This window comes from Prunus dulcis, chromosome 7, assembly GCF_902201215.1.
Source record: "Prunus dulcis chromosome 7, ALMONDv2, whole genome shotgun sequence".
Taxonomy (NCBI): Eukaryota; Viridiplantae; Streptophyta; class Magnoliopsida; order Rosales; family Rosaceae; genus Prunus; species Prunus dulcis.
Genome location: NC_047656.1, coordinates 17,093,426 through 17,112,876, shown reverse-complemented (window position 1 = coordinate 17,112,876; position 19,451 = coordinate 17,093,426). Strand labels below are relative to the sequence as shown.

The following is a 19,451-nucleotide window of genomic DNA, read 5'->3' as shown; positions in this document are numbered from 1 at the left end:
ATCAATCGTTACATTTTATTGTTAATCAACACATCAACTACCACATCACGTGGTAAGCTAATAGGATCATGAAATGCCCAAAATGTATAATAATATCAGAAAATATTTGACCTCATCCATACAACTTCTACCTTTGGTGTACCTATCTTGCACACTTATAAAACATTGATAATCTTTCTTATTTTGTAGGAGAATTCTTACATAGAAGAACATTCATTAATACAGAAATCCCAAAGATCAGATGCCATCATCATAAGGAAATGAAGTGGCCTGCAGCCATTCATCACCAATAATAAACTCTGATACTGTGAAGTTTGCTGCATCATAATATTCCATAATATGATATCCAGTCCACTTAACCCTATTTTCTGTCAATGAACCAGGCCCATAATTTTCATACTCTCCATAGTACAAAGTGTCCAACCCTAGATCCCCAGACCACTGTCTCCACCCAGTTGGGTCAATAAAGTCACCAATGTAGGACTCTAGGTACACTGTCCTAGAGAACACCCTCCATGGCCGGCCTAGGTAGCTTTTTACAATCCTGGAGTTTGAGTACAAGTCATCGGTGGCCACAATTGAACAATTCTGTATGGAGATTCCTGTGTCTTCATCTGCTGTGTCTCTGGATTGTGCTGTGATGACCGTGAACTGTCCCGGCATTGGCATCTTGGATACAATGTCACATCCTTGGAATATCACTGCTGCATTGCCAAATATATAATCTATGGTCCCAAATATGTCACACTCTCTGTAAAATTGTCTGAAAGAGTGGACATACAACGTGTCCTGGTAGCCATTGATGATGCACTTGTAGATTGCAGCAAAGTCTGCATTCACTCTGAGAGCAACAGCTTGGTGCTTTTCTGGTCCAGCTGTGTTCTCAAATGTTATATCTCTTGCCAGAAACCCCTCTCCAGAAACAGCTGAAAATTGAATATCACGGAAAATCAAAATGGGGTTAAATTCAGGTTCACTTGTGAAAGGGGTTTTGGATGCAAGCAAGATTTTACCATATGAAGACAATATAAATAAATGAAATGAAACAAGGGCTGCAGTAATTAAATTTTTAATTACCTAGGGTTGCAGATCTGAATGTGGTCCAGCCATCAACTACACTTCTGTTACCAGTTATGACAGTGATGTCTCTTCCATCTCCAAGAAGAACAATGTTGGTCTTGTAGCTTGGGATTTCCACATTTTCAACATAAACGCCTTCCTTGACATAGATGATTGTTCTATCATAACTATTATTTGGAGCAAAATTAACAGCATCAGTAATGGTGGTAAAGTTCCCAGTCCCATCTGCTGCAACTGTTAGGACTTCACTTGGATCATATTTGTCGCCAGAGCTCTCCAGGATCCGGCGATCTTTCCTTGACATCCATGTTGGAACAGCCAAGAGATGCCGGTTTGTACCGCCTTTTGGAGCCCCTGGCTTTGAGATAACTGAGAGAGAATTGCTAACATACTTGTATGTACTAGTTAAGGAATTTACTAGAGCCGGCTTCATAGGGCCAGAAGCAGAATCCAAGCCTTCCAAGCATGTGTTCTTGTTTGTAAGAGCAGCACTGAGGTAAGCTCTTGCATCATTTAGTTTCTTGGTGTTGCCTGCTCGAACCCGAGAGACGGATCTTTGTAGAGAAGAGAGTGTGATTTGGTGAAGCTCCTTACAATCCTGGATAGCTCCCCTTTGCTTCTCAACGATATTTGAGTACTGTCCAGCCTTGTAGAAAAGATCAGAAAGCTTCCCAGCTTCGGATATCGCAACTTGGAGAGACTGGAGGAGGTAGGTTATGATGTTAGGACTGATGTTTATTGAGATTGAAAGTTTCAATGAGTCAAAGCATACATCTGGGTATGGAGTGGACTTGCAGAATGATCTTATTGAAGACAAGTTGGGATTAAAATTAGTAGCATTTGTGGAAGAAGAAGAAGAAGAAGTATTGTGGAGAGCACTGCAGGTTGTTGAGAAGAAGATTATGCAGAGGAGCTGCAACACTTTTGCAATGGAGGAAGCCATAAGAGTAGTGTTGATGGGACAAAACTGACTCAAACATGTAAAAGAGAGAGTTAAAAAAAACTTAGTGATGTTGGTTTTTCTTAAATAATATCTTTGGGAACGTAAGTTGCATGGATTTGCTTTAGTTAATTAATGAATCATTACACGGGTTCTTATAATGTTCATCTTTGAAAAAGTACAATAACAGGACAACATGATTCTTGTATCTATGTATATATATTTATGCAGAGTTTAATTCCTTTCTAATAGACTTTATGCAGAGCTGTTGTCCAGTTGAAAAGTTCCAAAGCAGAGGAAAGGGGAGCTGCATTCAGAAAACCTTAATAATATTTTATATATCTGTTTTGTTTGGAGTTTCATGTTATCAGAATTCAGAGGGAGGGGAGGAAGGTCTTCCCATCTCTGCAAAGATATTTTTCTGGCATGTTTTAGAAACTATGGACATGGGCCACATGGCCTTGTCCTTGGCCTTGTGGGTGGACTAGGCAGAGTGGGTCATCTTTTGGAGTTTGTGAGTCAAGACCTCACCAAATCCATGAAAGCTCAAGCAAAAGTCTCACTCACAAATTCCAAAATATGAGTTTGATATGTGTCTAGTACTCTATAGGATAGAAATTGAGGTGAAGGATTTTGCTAGGGACTGTTGCCCTACGAGTAGACAAGATGCATCAATCGTCGGGAGTCATCCACGCGCTACATGTATCAATGAATAGTTGAGAGTCGTCCACTCGCCGGGGGGCAACTTACTCAAGCATTGCTCATGTTGTGAATTTGTGTGGGGATATGTAACTTGGACTTCCGTGAATGCCAGGTTTTCCATACTAAAACACAAGCAGAAGGCATTACAACTTGATGGAAACGTTCACAACTTTGATAGAGAGACTTAGCAAAAGCATTAGATGATATATTAACAGGTAATATGTTGCCAAACTATAAATTAATACACACCACACTCTTGCAAGTTGCAACTTGACCTTTGTCTGGTGAAAATTCACGGGGGACAAAGACAATTATAAACTTGTAATATTTAATTGTCCTGATATCTGCCAATATCTCACATGCCCAGATTCTTTTCTCAACAATTTTTTAGCCTTATTTATCTACAGAGACCTGTCTTGTTTATATCCCACTTGACCGACTTATCTTAGCATCCCCAACAACTACCTGGTTATGCTAAGAAATATAACCTATGGAAGGGATTCTTTTTTCTTTTTTCTTTTTTCTCATTTCTTTTTAGACTAGTTTTTTTTCAGAAATGGTGGTTTTTCTACTCATATTTTGTTACATACTAAGATGAATTCATTTTGCAAGTTCCTACATTCATCAGCATGGCACACAAATAACATACTTATCACAGAATTTAGCAAAAAAAATTTGATTTAAGAAGAAGATATGATTAGGTACAAGAGGTGAAATTACACATTAACTGCTTAAATCCTTAAACCCCAAATTCTGCAGTATATTTGACACCAGTAGAAGGCAACCACAGGTTGCCTTCAATAAACTGGGCCACAGTATAGTTCTTGGCCTGAGTAGACTCGTTGAACGCTTGATAGCCGGGCCACTTGACCCGGCTACCGAGACCTGCCCCGGGTCCATAATTCATGTACTCTCCATAAAACAATGAATTCAAAGCAAAGTCACCATTCCACTCAAGCCACCCTTCAGGCCTTATGACATTGCTCAAGAAAGACTGCATAATTACAGTTCTTGAATATAGCTTCCATGGCCTACCAAGGTAAGTGGGTGTGGAGTTGACTGAGGCAGCTTCCAAGTCTGAATCTGCAGTTATGTTGCAGAATTGGATTGAAATTCCTGTTGGCTCATTTGGGTCCTTGCGGCCTTGGGCTGTGATGCTGTTCTTTTGGTTTGGGAGGCCTTTTTTGGCTAGGATTTGGCAGTTTTGGAACACAACTGTGGCATCACCAAAAATGAAGTCAACAGTGCCACTGATTTTGCAGTCTCTGTAGAATTGGCGCATTGTGTGTGTGTAGAGTGTGTCTTGGTAGCCCCTTATGTTGCATCTGTAGAAAACTGAAAGGTCAGAATCTGATCTTAGTGCCACTGCTTGGTGCTTCTCTGGCCCTGCTGTGTTCTCAAATGTTAGGTCTCTTGCTATGAACCCTCTGCCGCTAACAGCTGAATTCACACAAAGAAAAATAGATCAATTTTGAATGGTTGAATGCTAAATTACCATTAGTGTAGAATGTATATCAACGAAAAATATGCGCCAGTTATATATAACCTCTTTATCGTATCGGATACAATGCATGTAGGTTCTACAAAGGTTGTATACAACCAATGTACATATCAAAATGATAAAATGTTTTCCGATATCAGACTATTAAATGAGAGCCTATGCTAGGTGAATTCAAGAAATTAAAGTATATGTTTCCTGCTTGAGCCCCTCCAACCAAAAAAAAGGTGAGCATTTGGATGTGACATAAGACTTGCTAGCTCAAGCAGCTTACAGTATGTATTGGGTCCATGCACTTCACTCTCACACCTCTCAACTGCCATTTTGTTGAGGTTAATTGAATTGGCTGGGATATCATTTAAGATCTCAATGGTACGATTTTTTCTAATAGTCTTAGAATAGCAAACGAAACGTTACTGTCCAGAGGCCCCCAGGCCAAAGTTGACAGAATAAAGAAAATCAGGGACCAGACAGGAAAAGTAAAAGAAAATTTAAACAGATGCTTATTGCTTACCAAAGGTTGCAGATCTAAATGTGGTCCAGCCATCCACAAAGCTTCTGTTACCAGAGATTATAGTAGCATCCATACCATCTCCAATCATCATTAGGTTCCATTTTTTCTTCTTAATCTCCACATTCTCTTTGTATGTGCCTCTCTTGATGTATATAACATATCTTCTCATGCTATAATCTGGTGCTGCTAACACGGCATCCGTCACATTTGTGAAATTCCCAGTGCCATCTTGAGCTACAATGGCATCAACAGAGACCCCATCGGCTTGAAGTAGTTTTCGATCTTTGGTTTTAACCCATGAAGGGATTTGGCCATTAGGCCCCTGCTGATTAGAATTTGGGTGCACTTGGGTAAGAAGTTCTTGGACTAAAGAGGTTACTTGGCCAAGGCCAGCTGAGATCAGCCCTTTGACGATGCTGTTGGTGCCTTCAAACCCATTACTGCATGTGTCCTGGTTAACAAGTGCAGCGCTCAACCATGTCCTCAGATCAGAACTTAGCTTCCCAGTGCTGTTATTTTTGCCTGCAAATAAATCAAAATTTGTGCCTCTTTGTTAATTTGGTTAACTATTGCAGCTGAAAATCATATAAATGTAACCAAATTGTATTTTGTACATGATTTAAGCAAGCAAAATTAATCACAGCCCTAAGGTAAATATGTGACTTGCATGCAGAGCATATTGGAATTTGCAGAGGAAAATCTTCTACTATATTTTTTTTATAGCTTAGATTTCAAGCCACCCTGTGACCTAATAAGTGGCAACGTGTCACACAGAAAATGCCATAAACACAAACATCTAAAAGGAGAAACTTCAAGTACTTAATTGACTGGGATTGTTCATAATTTAGTTACCCTTCTGATTCTGGGAAGCAGAGAGAGACCAGTTCAACTCATCAGCAGAGAAGTCAAGCAAATCAAGGCAGTCGGAAATGGCGTTGGCAAGCCGAAAATCTCCAAAAGCATTTGCAAACTGAGAGAGAATGGAGGCCACCTGTTGCACAGCATCAATGGTGTCCTTCAAAGAGCCTGCAAATTCTGTAGCAGACACCTTCAAACACTGTGTCTGTAAATCATCTGTGATGCTGCAGCTAGCAAATGGGATGAAGCTGCTGCTGAAAAAAGCACAGAATAAGACTAACAAAAGCAGTTGCTTCCCAGCAGGCAATGGATTATGAGAAGCCATTAGCAAATATGGCACTAGTTAGCTATTAATGATCAAAGCCTTAAGGCCTACAATAAACTTGAAGTGCCTAAGAATGATAAGAGTGGAGAGCGGCCTATTTAAGGCAAGCAGGGATGGGATTTTGAGAAGGGAGGTTAGCTAGGCAGGTGAGGGAATTTAAGAGGGCCGGTGGATATGTTTATGTGGCATGAGTCAGAGTCAAATCGCACTAGAAAAACTTACGTAGGGTTGTTCTTGTAGCTTTAAAACGAGTACATTGAATTGGTAGAATAATTAACTAGTAGATTAAATTATTTTGCTGCTTAACACTGTTACGTGACGGAAACAGTTTGAAATTTGGGTAAACCCTATGTGTCGGTGTTGGGATTTCATTCTCCTCATCTAAATATTGAAAAGTCCCACATGCTAATGCAAAGAGTGGCCATTTTCTTTGGGTATCAAACCACGAGTACTTTTCAAATGGACAAATAATATCAAGGGCCCTCTCCCATTTGAATGTCTCGTAGACTCAAATTAGAGGCCATGCATATGCACATTACTTGTCCCTTCAGCCTCCATCGCTCGGTTTCCAAGACCAATTGAATTGAGAATTAATGATGGTAATTAACATAATTGCAGAGTCAGCGTGCCACGTGTATCTCTATTTCTCTAGATTTCTGCACCTGGTTACTGGTAAAGTCAATTTGTTATCCAGGTTAAAAAAAAAATGTAAAAAAGTGAGAGTTGAATTCTGCTTTTCAATAGCAATTAGTATGCATTGTCCATGTTATCAAATATGAGCAATTTTGTTTTTTCAAACTTTTTTGTCTTGTTTTGTTTTTACTTTAGTATCATTGTCACATGGAACCTACAAAGAAAAGTATTGTAATGGAATATTTGTGGTGAAGACATTTATAACGAGAGTTATGGATGAATTAATGAAGCTATAGGAAGGCACATGCATCTATGACGCAAGTTACAGAGAAAAGGAAATATCTATGTTCATCGCTTTTAACTTAAAGTGTATTTATATTATTATTTTAACACTTGATACATGTTTATCAGCGTAACTACAGTTAATTTTTTATTTTGAATTTATAAAACTATAATTATGTCAATAGACACGTATTAAATATTAAAACGTACAATAAAAATACACATTAATTAAAGTGGTGAGCAAAAATACTTTCAAAAAAAAACGAACTCTCATCTATCAAATTTTAATCCAAAAGATTAATTATCACTTAGCTAAGTAAATACAAAAAAAGAAAAAGAAAAAAATAATATTAATACAAATCAGCCATATGAAATTGAATGAGATTCTGGAACAGACAGTCAATGGCAAAGCATATTGCAACCACTAAAGAAGTGTGGACCCCAGAAACCATACATGGATGTTGACCTAAAAATACATGCATGTTGACATGTGGCATTATAAAACAAAAATAATATTATTATATCATGGGCAATTACTGACGTGGATTAAGATTTATAAAACCGACAAGTTTTGTAATCAGAAATAGAAGGAAGCAAAAAGAAAGTGTCATTTTCGAAATTAAAGAAAAAAGGAATAACTTAATTGCTTTTCCAAAAAGCAATAAGGGCTCGAAGAAGGAAATGGCTCATTGCTTTAAAGAAGAGGGACGCAGGACGACGCTAAAAACGCGTTTTTACAGCTTGGGTTGCTTGGACTTTTCTCCAAACTGCTTTAATTTTCAGAAAAGCATTGCATATCTATAAAAACGCGGTTACAGCTTTTTGCATTGTCTGACTCACTGTGTGTAAACAATTAAGCTTAAGCCATGCATCTTAATATAATTACATGCACGTCATTATATTGATTTGTTGGCAATATTAATTGTCGATCCATCAAGCATCACCCCCACACCACAAGCACGTTCTTTTCTGTTTAATAAATATTATCATAAGTTCCTTTCTGATTTCTCCTTTACTAATGAAGTTTAAGGACCAATACAATCAATGCTTTGCATCAAGTAAATTCAAGTGTTTAATTTTTTTTTTCCCAATAAATGTTGGTTATATTTCTTTATGTTAATTATTTATAGCAGTGTTTATGGATGCGTGTTCTAGTGTAATGGGTATGACTTTGAATTGAACCCACATACATTATTATTGTTTCTCATAAAATTCATGCAACGAAATATCCTGAATTTGAGATTTTTTACACCGAAATACTATCTTAAGGTATTTATGCTTATATGACAGCTCAAGATCGGCCTCATGAAAAACCCATAGATTCTACCGCGTTAAAAAGCTCTATTAATTTTTTTGAAACAAAAATTATTTAGTATATAAGAATGCTTTAACTTTATCGTGTCTCTCCATCTATCATTGATTTTGTGACCAAAAAGATAATGTAGACTCGTCATATCAAAAATTTCATGCACAATGTAGGCATCCATCTTGTACAACTTTCATGTGGCATTGAACTGTTGATTCGTCTTTTCGACGCAACTATGATTCTTTCTTCTTTTATCTTAAAATAGGCTAAAGTTATGTGGTAGAAGAACACAGAGGTGGTGGGGTGGGGGCCAGTCTGAGACAAGAGCTGCTAAATTAATCGACTTTTGGGCTGGTTTGGTTTTTAGAAAATCTTTGCTTTCTCTTTTATATGCGATTTGTCGGATCATATTTGAGGTGGATTTGTAATGTCTTTGAAGGTGCACATGTAATTGAAATTGCAATTCATCTCCACCTTCCTCTCTTTAAGAATGCAGTTGAACCATAGTCGTTCTCATAGGCCTAAATCTAGTTAAAAAGAATTGGACAGCTTTGCTTTTGTTTTTTTCATTTGGGTAAATTTGCAAGCTATAGATACATCTGATTTGGGCTGCTGAAATCCTAATGGCCCAAAAACTATAGTGAGTTTATATTCTTGAAAATTTAGACCAACATATAAAATTCAAATTCATTCTTCGTTTCGTTTTTTGAAATAGAATTATAAGTGACTTTTGAAGAAACTAGTCATAAAACATGTGCTTATATTATCCAAAAGCTTTCAAGTTTTACAGTAAACTAAGACCATATATCCAAAAGGTTCACACTTCTATTTTGCAAGTCAATGCCTACTTCAATCTAGATTCATAAAGTTTTTTTTTATAGAGACAATTATTATCAATAGTTTAAAACTGCTAAAAACATACTCTTCTTCCGAGATCCAACTCTCAAATTCTTATTGTTCTCCTTAATGAGACTAGCTTGCCTTCCACGTTACTGTTAAACAGTCCTAACTTATTTACATGATATTATAGTATTTATCTGTGTATCGAGTACTATGTTCATATCTCCTATACTTCATTGGACTCTTGTCTTGTACATTATATATAAAGTGAATACAAGAGCTACCAAGTGCTTCTCCTCAGAACGATCCCTTATGCTATAATGAGAGAGAGAGAGAGAGAGAGAGAGAGAGAGAGAGAGAGAGAGAGAGAGAGGGATTACGCTATGGACTATGGTTATTGGGTGGAGAAGTGGTGTGGAGCTACAAGCCATGGTGGGCGAAAGTGAGTTTAAATGAGGTCTCTTCTTCTCTGGCTCGTCAGAGTCAGAGTTTTCCATTTATCGTTGTTATGGTGCTCTTTACGGAACCCACCGCACCATTACAGCTCTCAGGTTCCGAGCTTTTTCTGTCAAAAGAAAAAAGCCTAGGATTGCGTTTCCGCAGGTACGACTCGGAGTAGGAGAGAGAGAGCTTGTCGTCCACACGACGTCGTTGAGAGATCACGAGGAATTCATTTACTATCGTCAAAATCAAATCTTTAATAAATCTCGCCTCAAAATAAGTAAAGGGTATAGCCGATGATAGTATAGCCACGGGGCTATACTATTTATAAAATATAAAAAAGGAGGACCCGCAGTAAAGGGTATAGCCGATGATAGTATAGCCACGGGGCTATACTATTTATAAAATATAAAAAAGGAGGACCCGCCTGGCGCTAGCGCCACGTGTTAAAACCTTATAGCCCAGCCCCTATACTATTTTTATAATTAAAAAAAGTAGTATAGCCGCCCGGCTATACGCTTTTTGTAAAATTAAAACCTAAGTACGTATAACCGCCTGGCAAAAAAAGGCAGACATAAAAAGCTTGCTAGCTGCATCCGTTTATTCAATTCAACTTAAAAGCTCCAAAGTTTGAGGTAGCTTTTGGAGTTTGGATCAAAACAAAGTTCCTTCATGCGCCTCAGAATCCACTATCTGCAGATTAATGGCAACAGAAGCTGATATTTCCAGAAGCTATATCTGTCACGGTAGGGTATTCTAGAATCTTGATCACTCTAACTCAAATAGGTTACTCTGTTTTTCTGTAATCTAATGATCTTATTTATATCTTATAATTATGCGTTATAGTATAATTGTTCTCGTTGATGAAAAATCAATCACAATCATATGTAGGCAAGATCATGCATTGCTAGTTACTACAAAAGGAGTATCTTAACTTCAACACTACTTTTTCCAGCAAAAAAACTTCAACACTTTTTTTTAGCCAGAAACCAATGAGCAGGTATCTTAACTTCAACACTTCTTTTTGCATCTATGTGCCCTCTGTCTATAATTTTCTCTCTCATGCAATGCAAGATGAGAGACTCCATGTCAAGAAGGGTGTTAGCTTGATGCCCCATTATCTTTCACTTGTCTTCACTTCACTCCCTTTTTACTCTAAGGCTGGCCAACTGATGTGTTTTTCCTTTGAACCCATTCTTTCTAGATTCAATATAACACTCTTGGTATGATTAGGGCTCATACATAGTACATCAGATGTATATAAGAGAGTGTTACCACTCTCTCTCTCTCTCTCTCTCTCTCTCTCTCTCTCTCTGTGGACAGTGGATGCTATGATAATTGTTGACTTGTTGAGAGTGATCTAATTGTATTGTTCTGATTTACTCTTGCAATTGTTAGTTGTTGAGTTGGGTTTATGTTAGAAATATGCAGAAAACTCAACACCCACCAGCTTAGTTCTGCCTTGGCTTTATGTCTCCTCAGAAAAAATTCCATTCTACTCTTATTATCACAAGTGCTTTCATGCATTAGGCCAATGCCAGTGAAAAAAATCGATGATTCATATGACATTTAAGGGCTGGTAAGGACAAATTAATATCAAATGATTGTTGAGTAAAATTAAAAATACTTTTTTATTTTTATTTGATTATTATTATTTTTTTGGTCGAAGTTTTTTATTTTATTAATTTTTCTTCATCTTGGTGCTCTGTTTACATGTTTTCTTATCTCTTCAACCCCCCAAACCACAAAAAAAAAAAAAAAAAAAAAAGAAAGAAGAAGAAGAAGAAGAAGAAGAAGAAACTCTGAAACATCGACCTAGGTGACGCCTAGGCGGTAGGCGAGAGAACACCGCTGCGAGTTTACCCTTAACGTTAGGGGTAGGCACCAGGGAGTTAGGCGGCGCTTGGGCTCCAACATAGGCTGCCTAGGCGGGTCAGGTGGTTGCTTCTCTACTCTTCTCGACCCAACCAGTGGCGGCGACGGCTTCTTCTCTACTAGGTATCTTTGAATTTTTCTTCTTTTCTTCGTGGCTGCTGCTGGGCTCAGCTTATTTCAAGGGCGCACAAGAGGAGATGATGGAGGCAGAGAAATGAAGGCTGAGAGATGGGAGGTGATGGAGGCGGAGAGATGAGAGATAATTGAGGTAGAGTTTGTCCAAAAAAAGGTGAAGATAGGGTTAGTGAAACGCTGTGTTTCACTTATGGGCTTTGGTATCTAATAAGTATTGGTCGGATTTATTGTTGGCTTGGCTTAGCATAGATTAATACACAGAGGCGTTATTCACCTAACAAGTCAGAAAGGCTGCTCATTTTATTATATTGTTGTGCAGGGTTGGTGGCTAAATCTATGCAACAAACTAACAAAGGTCTGAGTCAAGCATCACTTTTCGTTATACAAGTAAACGACCCACTAATCACTCACAGGGAATTCTAATATGGTTGTGTGCTTTCATTATTATATTAAATTGCACCATTTAGTGTTGAGATGGTGGATCTCTTGTTTGTCAAGTTTCCATCGATAGTCCTTGCACTGCATATTTGACATCAAGTTCTAGGAACTACAGCAACTGGCGCGTAAGGGTTCCTTGACTTGGATTTTGTCTGTTTGGCATGGCATTGAAGCTACCATTGGATTTTGAAGGCTGTTAACGTTTTTAACTTGTTTGATAGGGTTTGAACTCTGCAATCCACCTCTACAATGTCAAAATTTTACTTCTTGAGTTGCAGTTGCAGAAATGTTGATGGTCATGAGAGGAGATTTATATGCAATGCACCGTTTCCTGAACCGGTGAAGACAAAAACCAGAGGCAGATTCCTGATGGCAGTCCCAGAGTCACTATCTCTTCACCCACGGAAATCACTGTAGCCTTGGCCGCAGCCAAGGACAGATACATATAAGATGCTCCCAATAGGTGGAACGGTGTTAAATATCCAAGACTTAAGTACCCTTGAAAAAGAAAAGAAAGAATGAGAAAAAGAAAAAGAAGGTTAAAAAAAAAAAGGTCAATGAAAAAACCTCACATCACACAGGGACACCCTTTCAGCTAGGATCTGCACACCAGAGACAATGATAAACTAGTAATGAAGCAAAACAGGTTTTTATAAATCACTGTCCTCCTCATAAAATATGCAAATGCAAACAAGACTAGACCTTGTCCAAGAGTAGCATGGTTTCCTTCTGAGCCTTGTGAGTGTGAGAGAAAAAAGGTGTGAGAGAAAAAAGGCATAGGCTATATCAGGAAGAATGATCCCCAGCTGCGCCAGAGGTCCAAAGTCAAAAAAATTGTGTCTATAAATCGGTGATCCATTGACAAACTTGATGTTATATTATGTTGAAAGCCAAGCAGACAAGAATGTAAAAAATAGCACCTTTGGGTTTTTGATGCCCAGGATGTGATCCATTGGGATAAATCCTCAAAGAGAGTTCGCATCCAACATCCTCACACATTGCAATGGTCAAACTGCAATGTGTGAGGATGTTGGATGGTCAAACTGCTTCTAATTGTTTGAGAACTTGCATTTAGAAAGTTGCTTTACACAGATTTTATATGTAGACCTGAATTAAACTGTTTGTTTATTTCCAATGATTTCCTGGTAACTCTGCCTCTTCCCAGTTGCTTGAAAGTTTCCAAGCATCATATCCAGCATTGACTTTTCCTCCACTCCCAGAAAGAGGCGACTTTGACTTGCAACAGGTTCTAGAATCTCCATACTTTTTCAACTGAATTTCCAGTCACGAGCAACGGTGTGGAAAGCATTGTCACTTGTATCATATGCACCCCAAAATTGACCAAGAAGCTTTGTTAAGAGTACATTTGTAATTAATGAAGCTTTTAATGATTGGGCTTTGTCACGTAAAGAAAGTGTTTCATGAGCTGTTTCCTTCAACTGAGCTTCCATCATTCCCATTTCTTTTGACAAAGATGAGACCATCACATGAAACTCGGCTATAATATCCTTTCATCCTGCAGCACAGAACATCTTGAGTACCAGGAGCTTGGGTAAACTCACAATCAATATCAATAAACATCAAACTGATGTACTGCTTCTTCCATGTTTATTTCAAAGTCATTTTTTTTCAATTATACACTTCTGCAGCTGAAGTTCTAGTTCTCCAATCCTAGAATCAGTATTGTCAATTGAATTCCTAATTGCATCTGCTGACTCTACTTTGACATTTAGGTCCTTCTCCCTTCCCACAACAAGAGCCCTATCAGCCTGAAATTAAACTTTTAAAAGACAGAACTTATGGGACAAGCATTCAAAGCATCTGGAAACACAAAAACAAAGCAATTTTGTGAGATCCCACATCGACCAACGGAGACGGGGTGATGTGCCTTATATGGCACACCTCGCATCCTCATAGCGGGAGGCCTTCTGGGAGCTCACTGGCTTCGGAGTTGTAAGAACTCCGAAGTTAAGCGAGTTGGAGGCTGGAGCAATCCCAGGATGGGTGACCACCCTGGGAAGTTGCTCCGTGAGCTCCCAGGAACAAATTCTTGAGGGGGGGCGTCGGCCCAGCCCAGAGCGGACAATATCTTGCTAGGTGGAGTTGGGCCAGTCCGCTGTGCCACTCTGAACTTAGGTGAGGCCTTCTGGGAGCTCACTGGCTTCGGGTTCGTAGGAACTCCGAAGTTAAGCGAGTTGGAGGCTGGAGCAATCCCAGGATGGGTGACCACCCTGGGAAGTTGCTCGTGAGCTCCTAGAAACAAAATCGTGCGGGCAGTGAGGGAGGCCCAAAGAGGACAATATCGTGCTACGGCGGAGCCGGTCCCGGGGTGTGACAATTTGGTATCAGAGCCACTCTGCCGTGTGGTGCGAGTGTGCCGACGAGGACGTCGGATCCCTTAAGGGGGGTGGATTGTGAGATCCCACATCGACCAACGGAGAGTGGGCGATGTGCCTTATATGTGCACACTCGCATCTACCTAACGCGAGGCCTTTTGGGAGCTCACTGGCTTCGGAGTTGTAAGAACTCCGAAGTTAAGCGAGTAGGAGGTCACTGGCTTCGGAGTTGTAAGAACTCCGAAGTTAAGCGAGTAGGAGGCTGGAGCAATCCCAGGATGGGTGACCACCCTGGAAAGTTACTCCGTGAGCTCCCAGAAACAAAACCGTGCGGGCCTAGGCCCAAAGCGGACAATATCGCGTTACGGCGGAGCCGGTCCGGGGTGTGACAATTTGGTATCAGAGCCACTCTGCCGTGTGGTGCGAGTGTGCCGACGAGGACGTCGGATCCCTTAAGGGGGGTGGATTGTGAGATCCCACATCGACCAACGGAGAGTGGGCGATGTGCCTTATATGTGCACACTCGCATCTACCTAACGCGAGGCCTTTTGGGAGCTCACTGGCTTCGGAGTTGTAAGAACTCCGAAGTTAAGCGAGTAGGAGGCTGGAGCAATCCCAGGATGGGTGACCACCCTGGGAAGTTGCTCCGTGAGCTCCCAGAAACAAAACCGTGCGGGCCTAGGCCCAAAGCGGACAATATCGCGTTACGGCGGAGCCGGTCCGGGGTGTGACAAATTTAACCTGCAAAGAATCAGTCAATGCTTTGTATCGGTCCACTTCAACATTCCAATGTTGGAGTTGATCATTTCGCCTAGTGTAGTCTCAATGATTGTACAAATTTGTCATCCTTCAATTCATTCTCCGAGAAGCATAGATTGTTTATCAAAGAAGTAGACACACACTGAAATCATTTTGAAGTATGTATGTCAACTATCAAACATTTAGAAAATTCCAAATTAGAAACCTGAAATTCTTGCAATTGTTTTGACAGTGTTAAGTTTTCTTCATGTGCCTCTTCATACTCAAAAAGGTGGTCAGCTGCTGCTAGTATCTGCAAAACATGCTCAAACACATGTCAGAGAAAGAGTGAGAATGGGAGATGGTACAAAGGAGATTTGGCAACATGTCCATACCTTTGTTTCCTCGATTGAATTTCTAAGTTCCTGCAAGCTTATTGTCCTTTCTGTTGATTTTTCAGGTGATAGGTTCTTTTTTTAAATAAAAAACCGTAGTATCGCCGACCGGCTATACTATTTATAAAATATTAAAAAAAAAGGACCTGCCTGGCGCCTAGCGCTCGTTTGCCACGTGTTAAAAGCAGTATAGCCCAACCACGATACTATTTTTATAATGAAAACCGTAGTATAGCCCGGCGGCTATACTATTTTTGGTAAAAATCCGGGTATAGCCGCGCGGCTGCACTATTTATGAAAAAACCCACCTGCCGCCTATGCCATTTCGCCACGTGTCAAAAATAGTATAGCCGATCTGCTATACCATTTTTGTTATAAAAAAATTCGAGTATAGCATTGCGGCTATAATATTTATTAAAAAACAGGCGGACCCACTTGGTGTTGCGCCCATTTCGCCACGTGTCATAATTAGTACAGCCCATCTTTATTTATAAAAAACGTAGTATAGCCGCACGGCGATACGCAATTATATTTAATTGGAATACAGCCAACCGGCTATACTATTTATTAAAAATAATAATAGAGGAAAAGGACCCCGTCTAGTTGCATTAGTTTATGCTTTATAGATGGGTTTCTAATGCTTTCAAGCTGGTGTGATTGACTGAGCATGGACATGGTATTTATATGCGTTAGCTCAGGTTTCCTTGCCCATCAAGGAATATTGAAATTTACTCTAGGTAACTTGTGATGTCAATATATAATTTTAATCGAGAATTGGAAGACCAACAAGCTTCATCGACTGACCATCACAATGTAGATAGCCATCTTCTACGACTTTCATGTGGCATTGAACTGTTGATTCGTCTTTTCGACGCAACTATGGTTTGGTTTCTAGAAAATCTTTGCTTTCTCTTTTATATGCGATTTGTCGGATCATATTTGAGGTGGATTTGTAATGTCTTTGAAGCTGCACATGTAATTGAAATTGCAATTCATCTCCACCCTCCTGTCTTTAAGAATGCAGTTGAACCATATTCGTTCTCATAAGCCTAAATCTATTTAAAAGGAACTGGACAACTTTGTTTTTGGTTTTTGGTTTTTTTTTTTGGGAGATTCACTATTATACCCAATATGGGGGCCCAAATTATAAAAATACCCTATATAAAATGGACTTTAGAAAGACACCCAAAGCCCATTTACAACATAACAAAAAAGCTTTTAACTTCTTATAAATTACAAAACTGCCATCAATTTCTTAAAACAAGCCCAACCCCAAAATCTCATAAAAATACCCAAAGCACTCAATAGGGCATCAAAGTAATTTAATAATCAATATTAAATTCAATAAGGCTAACTATCATTTTTTGAGTTTTTTTTGGGTTTGTTTATAGGAATTCAATTGTGTAGGGTTTATTTATAATATTAGTGCTAGAAATGGGTATATCACTAAATATCTTTTTTTTTTTCATTTGGGTAAATTTGCAAACTATGGATAAATCTGATTTGGGCTGCTGGAATCCTAATGACCCAAAAAATATACTGGACTTATATCCTTGAAAATTTAGAGGAATATGTAAAATTCAAATCCATTCTTAGTTTTACAGTAAACTAAGCCCATACATAAAAAAGGTTCGCACTTTTATTTTGCAAGTCCCTAAACACTAAGCTCGCAATTTCTCAGCAGATACTAGCTATCTCGATATCTCCCATATCGAGAGGGCCCACCATTCTCCCAAATCTGCACCAAAATGAATACGTATTATTAACACAATTAGTTAAAAGGTAGGGCAGTTGTCATAATGCAGATATATATATATATATATATATATATATATATATATATATATATATATATAAATCTTCACATACTTTCAGTTTCTTCTCTCTTGCATTACTCTCAGCAAAGGCATAAGCGGAGAGCGAAACATCTTCAAGTTCTGCAAGGCCGGCTTCAAGGACGGGAGTTAGCACATGGTATTTGACTCCGATAAATATCCCACAAAATATCCATCTTCATCAATAGTCTGCAGTTCAACCTGTGCAAGAGATACAATTTTATGGAGGCAGGAAGAAAAATCAAGGGGTAATCAAAGCTACCACATAAATGCTAAATAATCACCTCCACCCATCTCTGAGATATGGTTGTCCTCAGCAGTTCAATTGCTTCATCTGCATAAGGCTCATCTTCGGGCCATATGACACCATAAAGTGAGAATGCAATCCTCCATATCTTTTGGTTTTGAATCCGTAGTATAATTTTATCTCTCTTGTTAATACGGGTAACAAATTCTACAAAAGCATTAATTTCTTGTATTTACCAAAGGACGATAAAAAATAGAATTACAGGCTCTACGAGCTTCTTTGCGCGTTGCCTGAAAAAACACACACACATCAAATGACTGAATGAAGGAAAAAACTAGCTCTTCAGAAAAAAAAAAAACACATCGTTATCAACCGGGTTTCTCACGTTTGACAAGTCTGTTGTGTCCGTAACTGAGGGATTTACCCCAGAATCCTCTCCTTTCTTATTAAGAATCATATGGTCCCTAATTACACATTTCTCAACCTGGAAGAAAACGAAAATCAATTAGACATACACACACATGACAAAGAATAACGAGCAGATGAATTGGAATAGGCATACTGTACAGATGAAAAAAGCATAATTGAGTGATAAATTTTCAAACCCTTGATCTTCCTTCCTTAGCATCATAATCCCGATCCCAATAATTTGTCATCATATTCGATACTGCTTCTCCCAATATGAAAACACAAGCTCTTGGTATTAAAAACTGTCGCTTAATTTGATTGAATGAGAATTATGGCAGTGCGGTGCCAAGGGCCTTGTCCTTTTTATAGGGGATCACCCTAGGCTTGAAATCTTAATTGGGAACCCTAATTCTATAATATTTTGGGTAACTGGAAGCAAAGTTTCCTAGAAGAAGGCACGTTGCACCCCAAAAAAAATAAAAAAAATAAAAAATAAAAAAATAAAGAAAAAGAAGAATGCACGTGTGGTGGAAAAAAGGAAAGTTTAGAATATCCCTAAAACTTATCTAATAAGAAAATTCTTATCAATTCTCATTAATTCAATATTCATGCGATCAATTTTCATTAATTCAATATTCTTTTATAGATTAATGTATGTACCTAGTTTTAAATCAAGAAAGATTTACAGCATTTTATATTACAAAGTAACGTACTTCTTATTTATTTTATTTATTTTAATCAGAAAATGAATATTTCATTGAAACAACAAAGTTAGAAAAGGAAGGATGACATAGATATTTTCGGGATTTTATGTTGCTTGAGCTAATTAATTTCAAGAAAAGTTTCTTTTTGGGCAAGATTTTGGTCGAAAATTTGGATTTAATTTCTTATTCTATCTTTAACTTCTTCTTCTTCTTCTTCTTTTTTTGTTGGATATTCTATCTTTAACTATAAAAGAAATAGTCGTTTGAGATATTATTTCTCAGACATGGTTATATCTTTTTAATAATTTAGGATTTTAATCTGTCTCTTGGCAAATTTTAGGGATATTTCACACTTGCCTCTCTCCACATGTGCATTCTTCTAACTCTTTTTAATTTTTGGGTGTAACGTGCACGATTAGGAAATCCAGAGTTTCCTAAATGTTTTCTTCCTAGAATTAGGGTTTCTGACCTGATTATTTAAACTCTAGGGTGATCTTGATCCCCTATAAAAAGGACATAACCTTGGCGAAGCACGTCACATAAAGAGAGAGAGAGTTTTTAACTGCAAGATAAAGAGAGAGGCTTTTCGTATTGAAGGACTGATCAATTTCTTTTTGGACGACGACTGGTAAGGGGTTATATTACTGCGATTGAAGTTTCGTCGAATGTTTAGTCGATTTGAGTTATTTGGTTCAAGTTATATATCACATGTTTTATTATGAACGATTTGGGTTGTATAGATCCATGACAAAAACTATTTAGATATCTATAAAAATTTGCAATTTAATTTCGTCGAGTCTATAGAAACAACTCACATCCATAGAAACAATACCCGTGTGTCCATATATGATATGTTTTTCTCTTTGTGGGGGGATTAAGCAAAGAGGGGTGGCTTTGTAGGGGAGTAGCATTCGAGTTGGG

At 38.4% G+C, this 19,451-nt stretch overlaps 2 protein-coding genes and 1 long non-coding RNA gene across 3 annotated transcripts; all 3 read right to left on the bottom strand.

Moving 5' to 3' along the window:
- Positions 1–90: 90 nt before the first annotated feature.
- On the bottom strand, positions 91–2,174 carry LOC117633835 (probable pectinesterase/pectinesterase inhibitor 12). Its single transcript, XM_034367641.1, has 2 exons — positions 1,078–2,174; positions 91–926 (listed from the first exon to the last, which is right to left on the bottom strand). The coding sequence occupies exons 1-2, from the start codon at positions 2,021–2,023 to the stop codon at positions 238–240; spliced, it is 1,635 nt and encodes a 544-aa protein (XP_034223532.1). The 5' UTR covers positions 2,024–2,174; the 3' UTR covers positions 91–237.
- A 1,208-nt stretch (positions 2,175–3,382) lies between these two features.
- Positions 3,383–6,208, bottom strand: LOC117634009 (pectinesterase/pectinesterase inhibitor PPE8B). Its single transcript, XM_034367906.1, has 3 exons — positions 5,587–6,208; positions 4,735–5,256; positions 3,383–4,162 (listed from the first exon to the last, which is right to left on the bottom strand). The coding sequence occupies exons 1-3, from the start codon at positions 5,915–5,917 to the stop codon at positions 3,462–3,464; spliced, it is 1,554 nt and encodes a 517-aa protein (XP_034223797.1). The 5' UTR covers positions 5,918–6,208; the 3' UTR covers positions 3,383–3,461.
- An 11,056-nt stretch (positions 6,209–17,264) lies between these two features.
- On the bottom strand, positions 17,265–17,895 carry LOC117636025. Its single transcript, XR_004586979.1, has 3 exons — positions 17,804–17,895; positions 17,456–17,708; positions 17,265–17,372 (listed from the first exon to the last, which is right to left on the bottom strand). It is a non-coding gene; the product is annotated as an uncharacterized LOC117636025 (long non-coding RNA).
- Between the last annotated feature and the right edge of the window lie 1,556 nt (positions 17,896–19,451).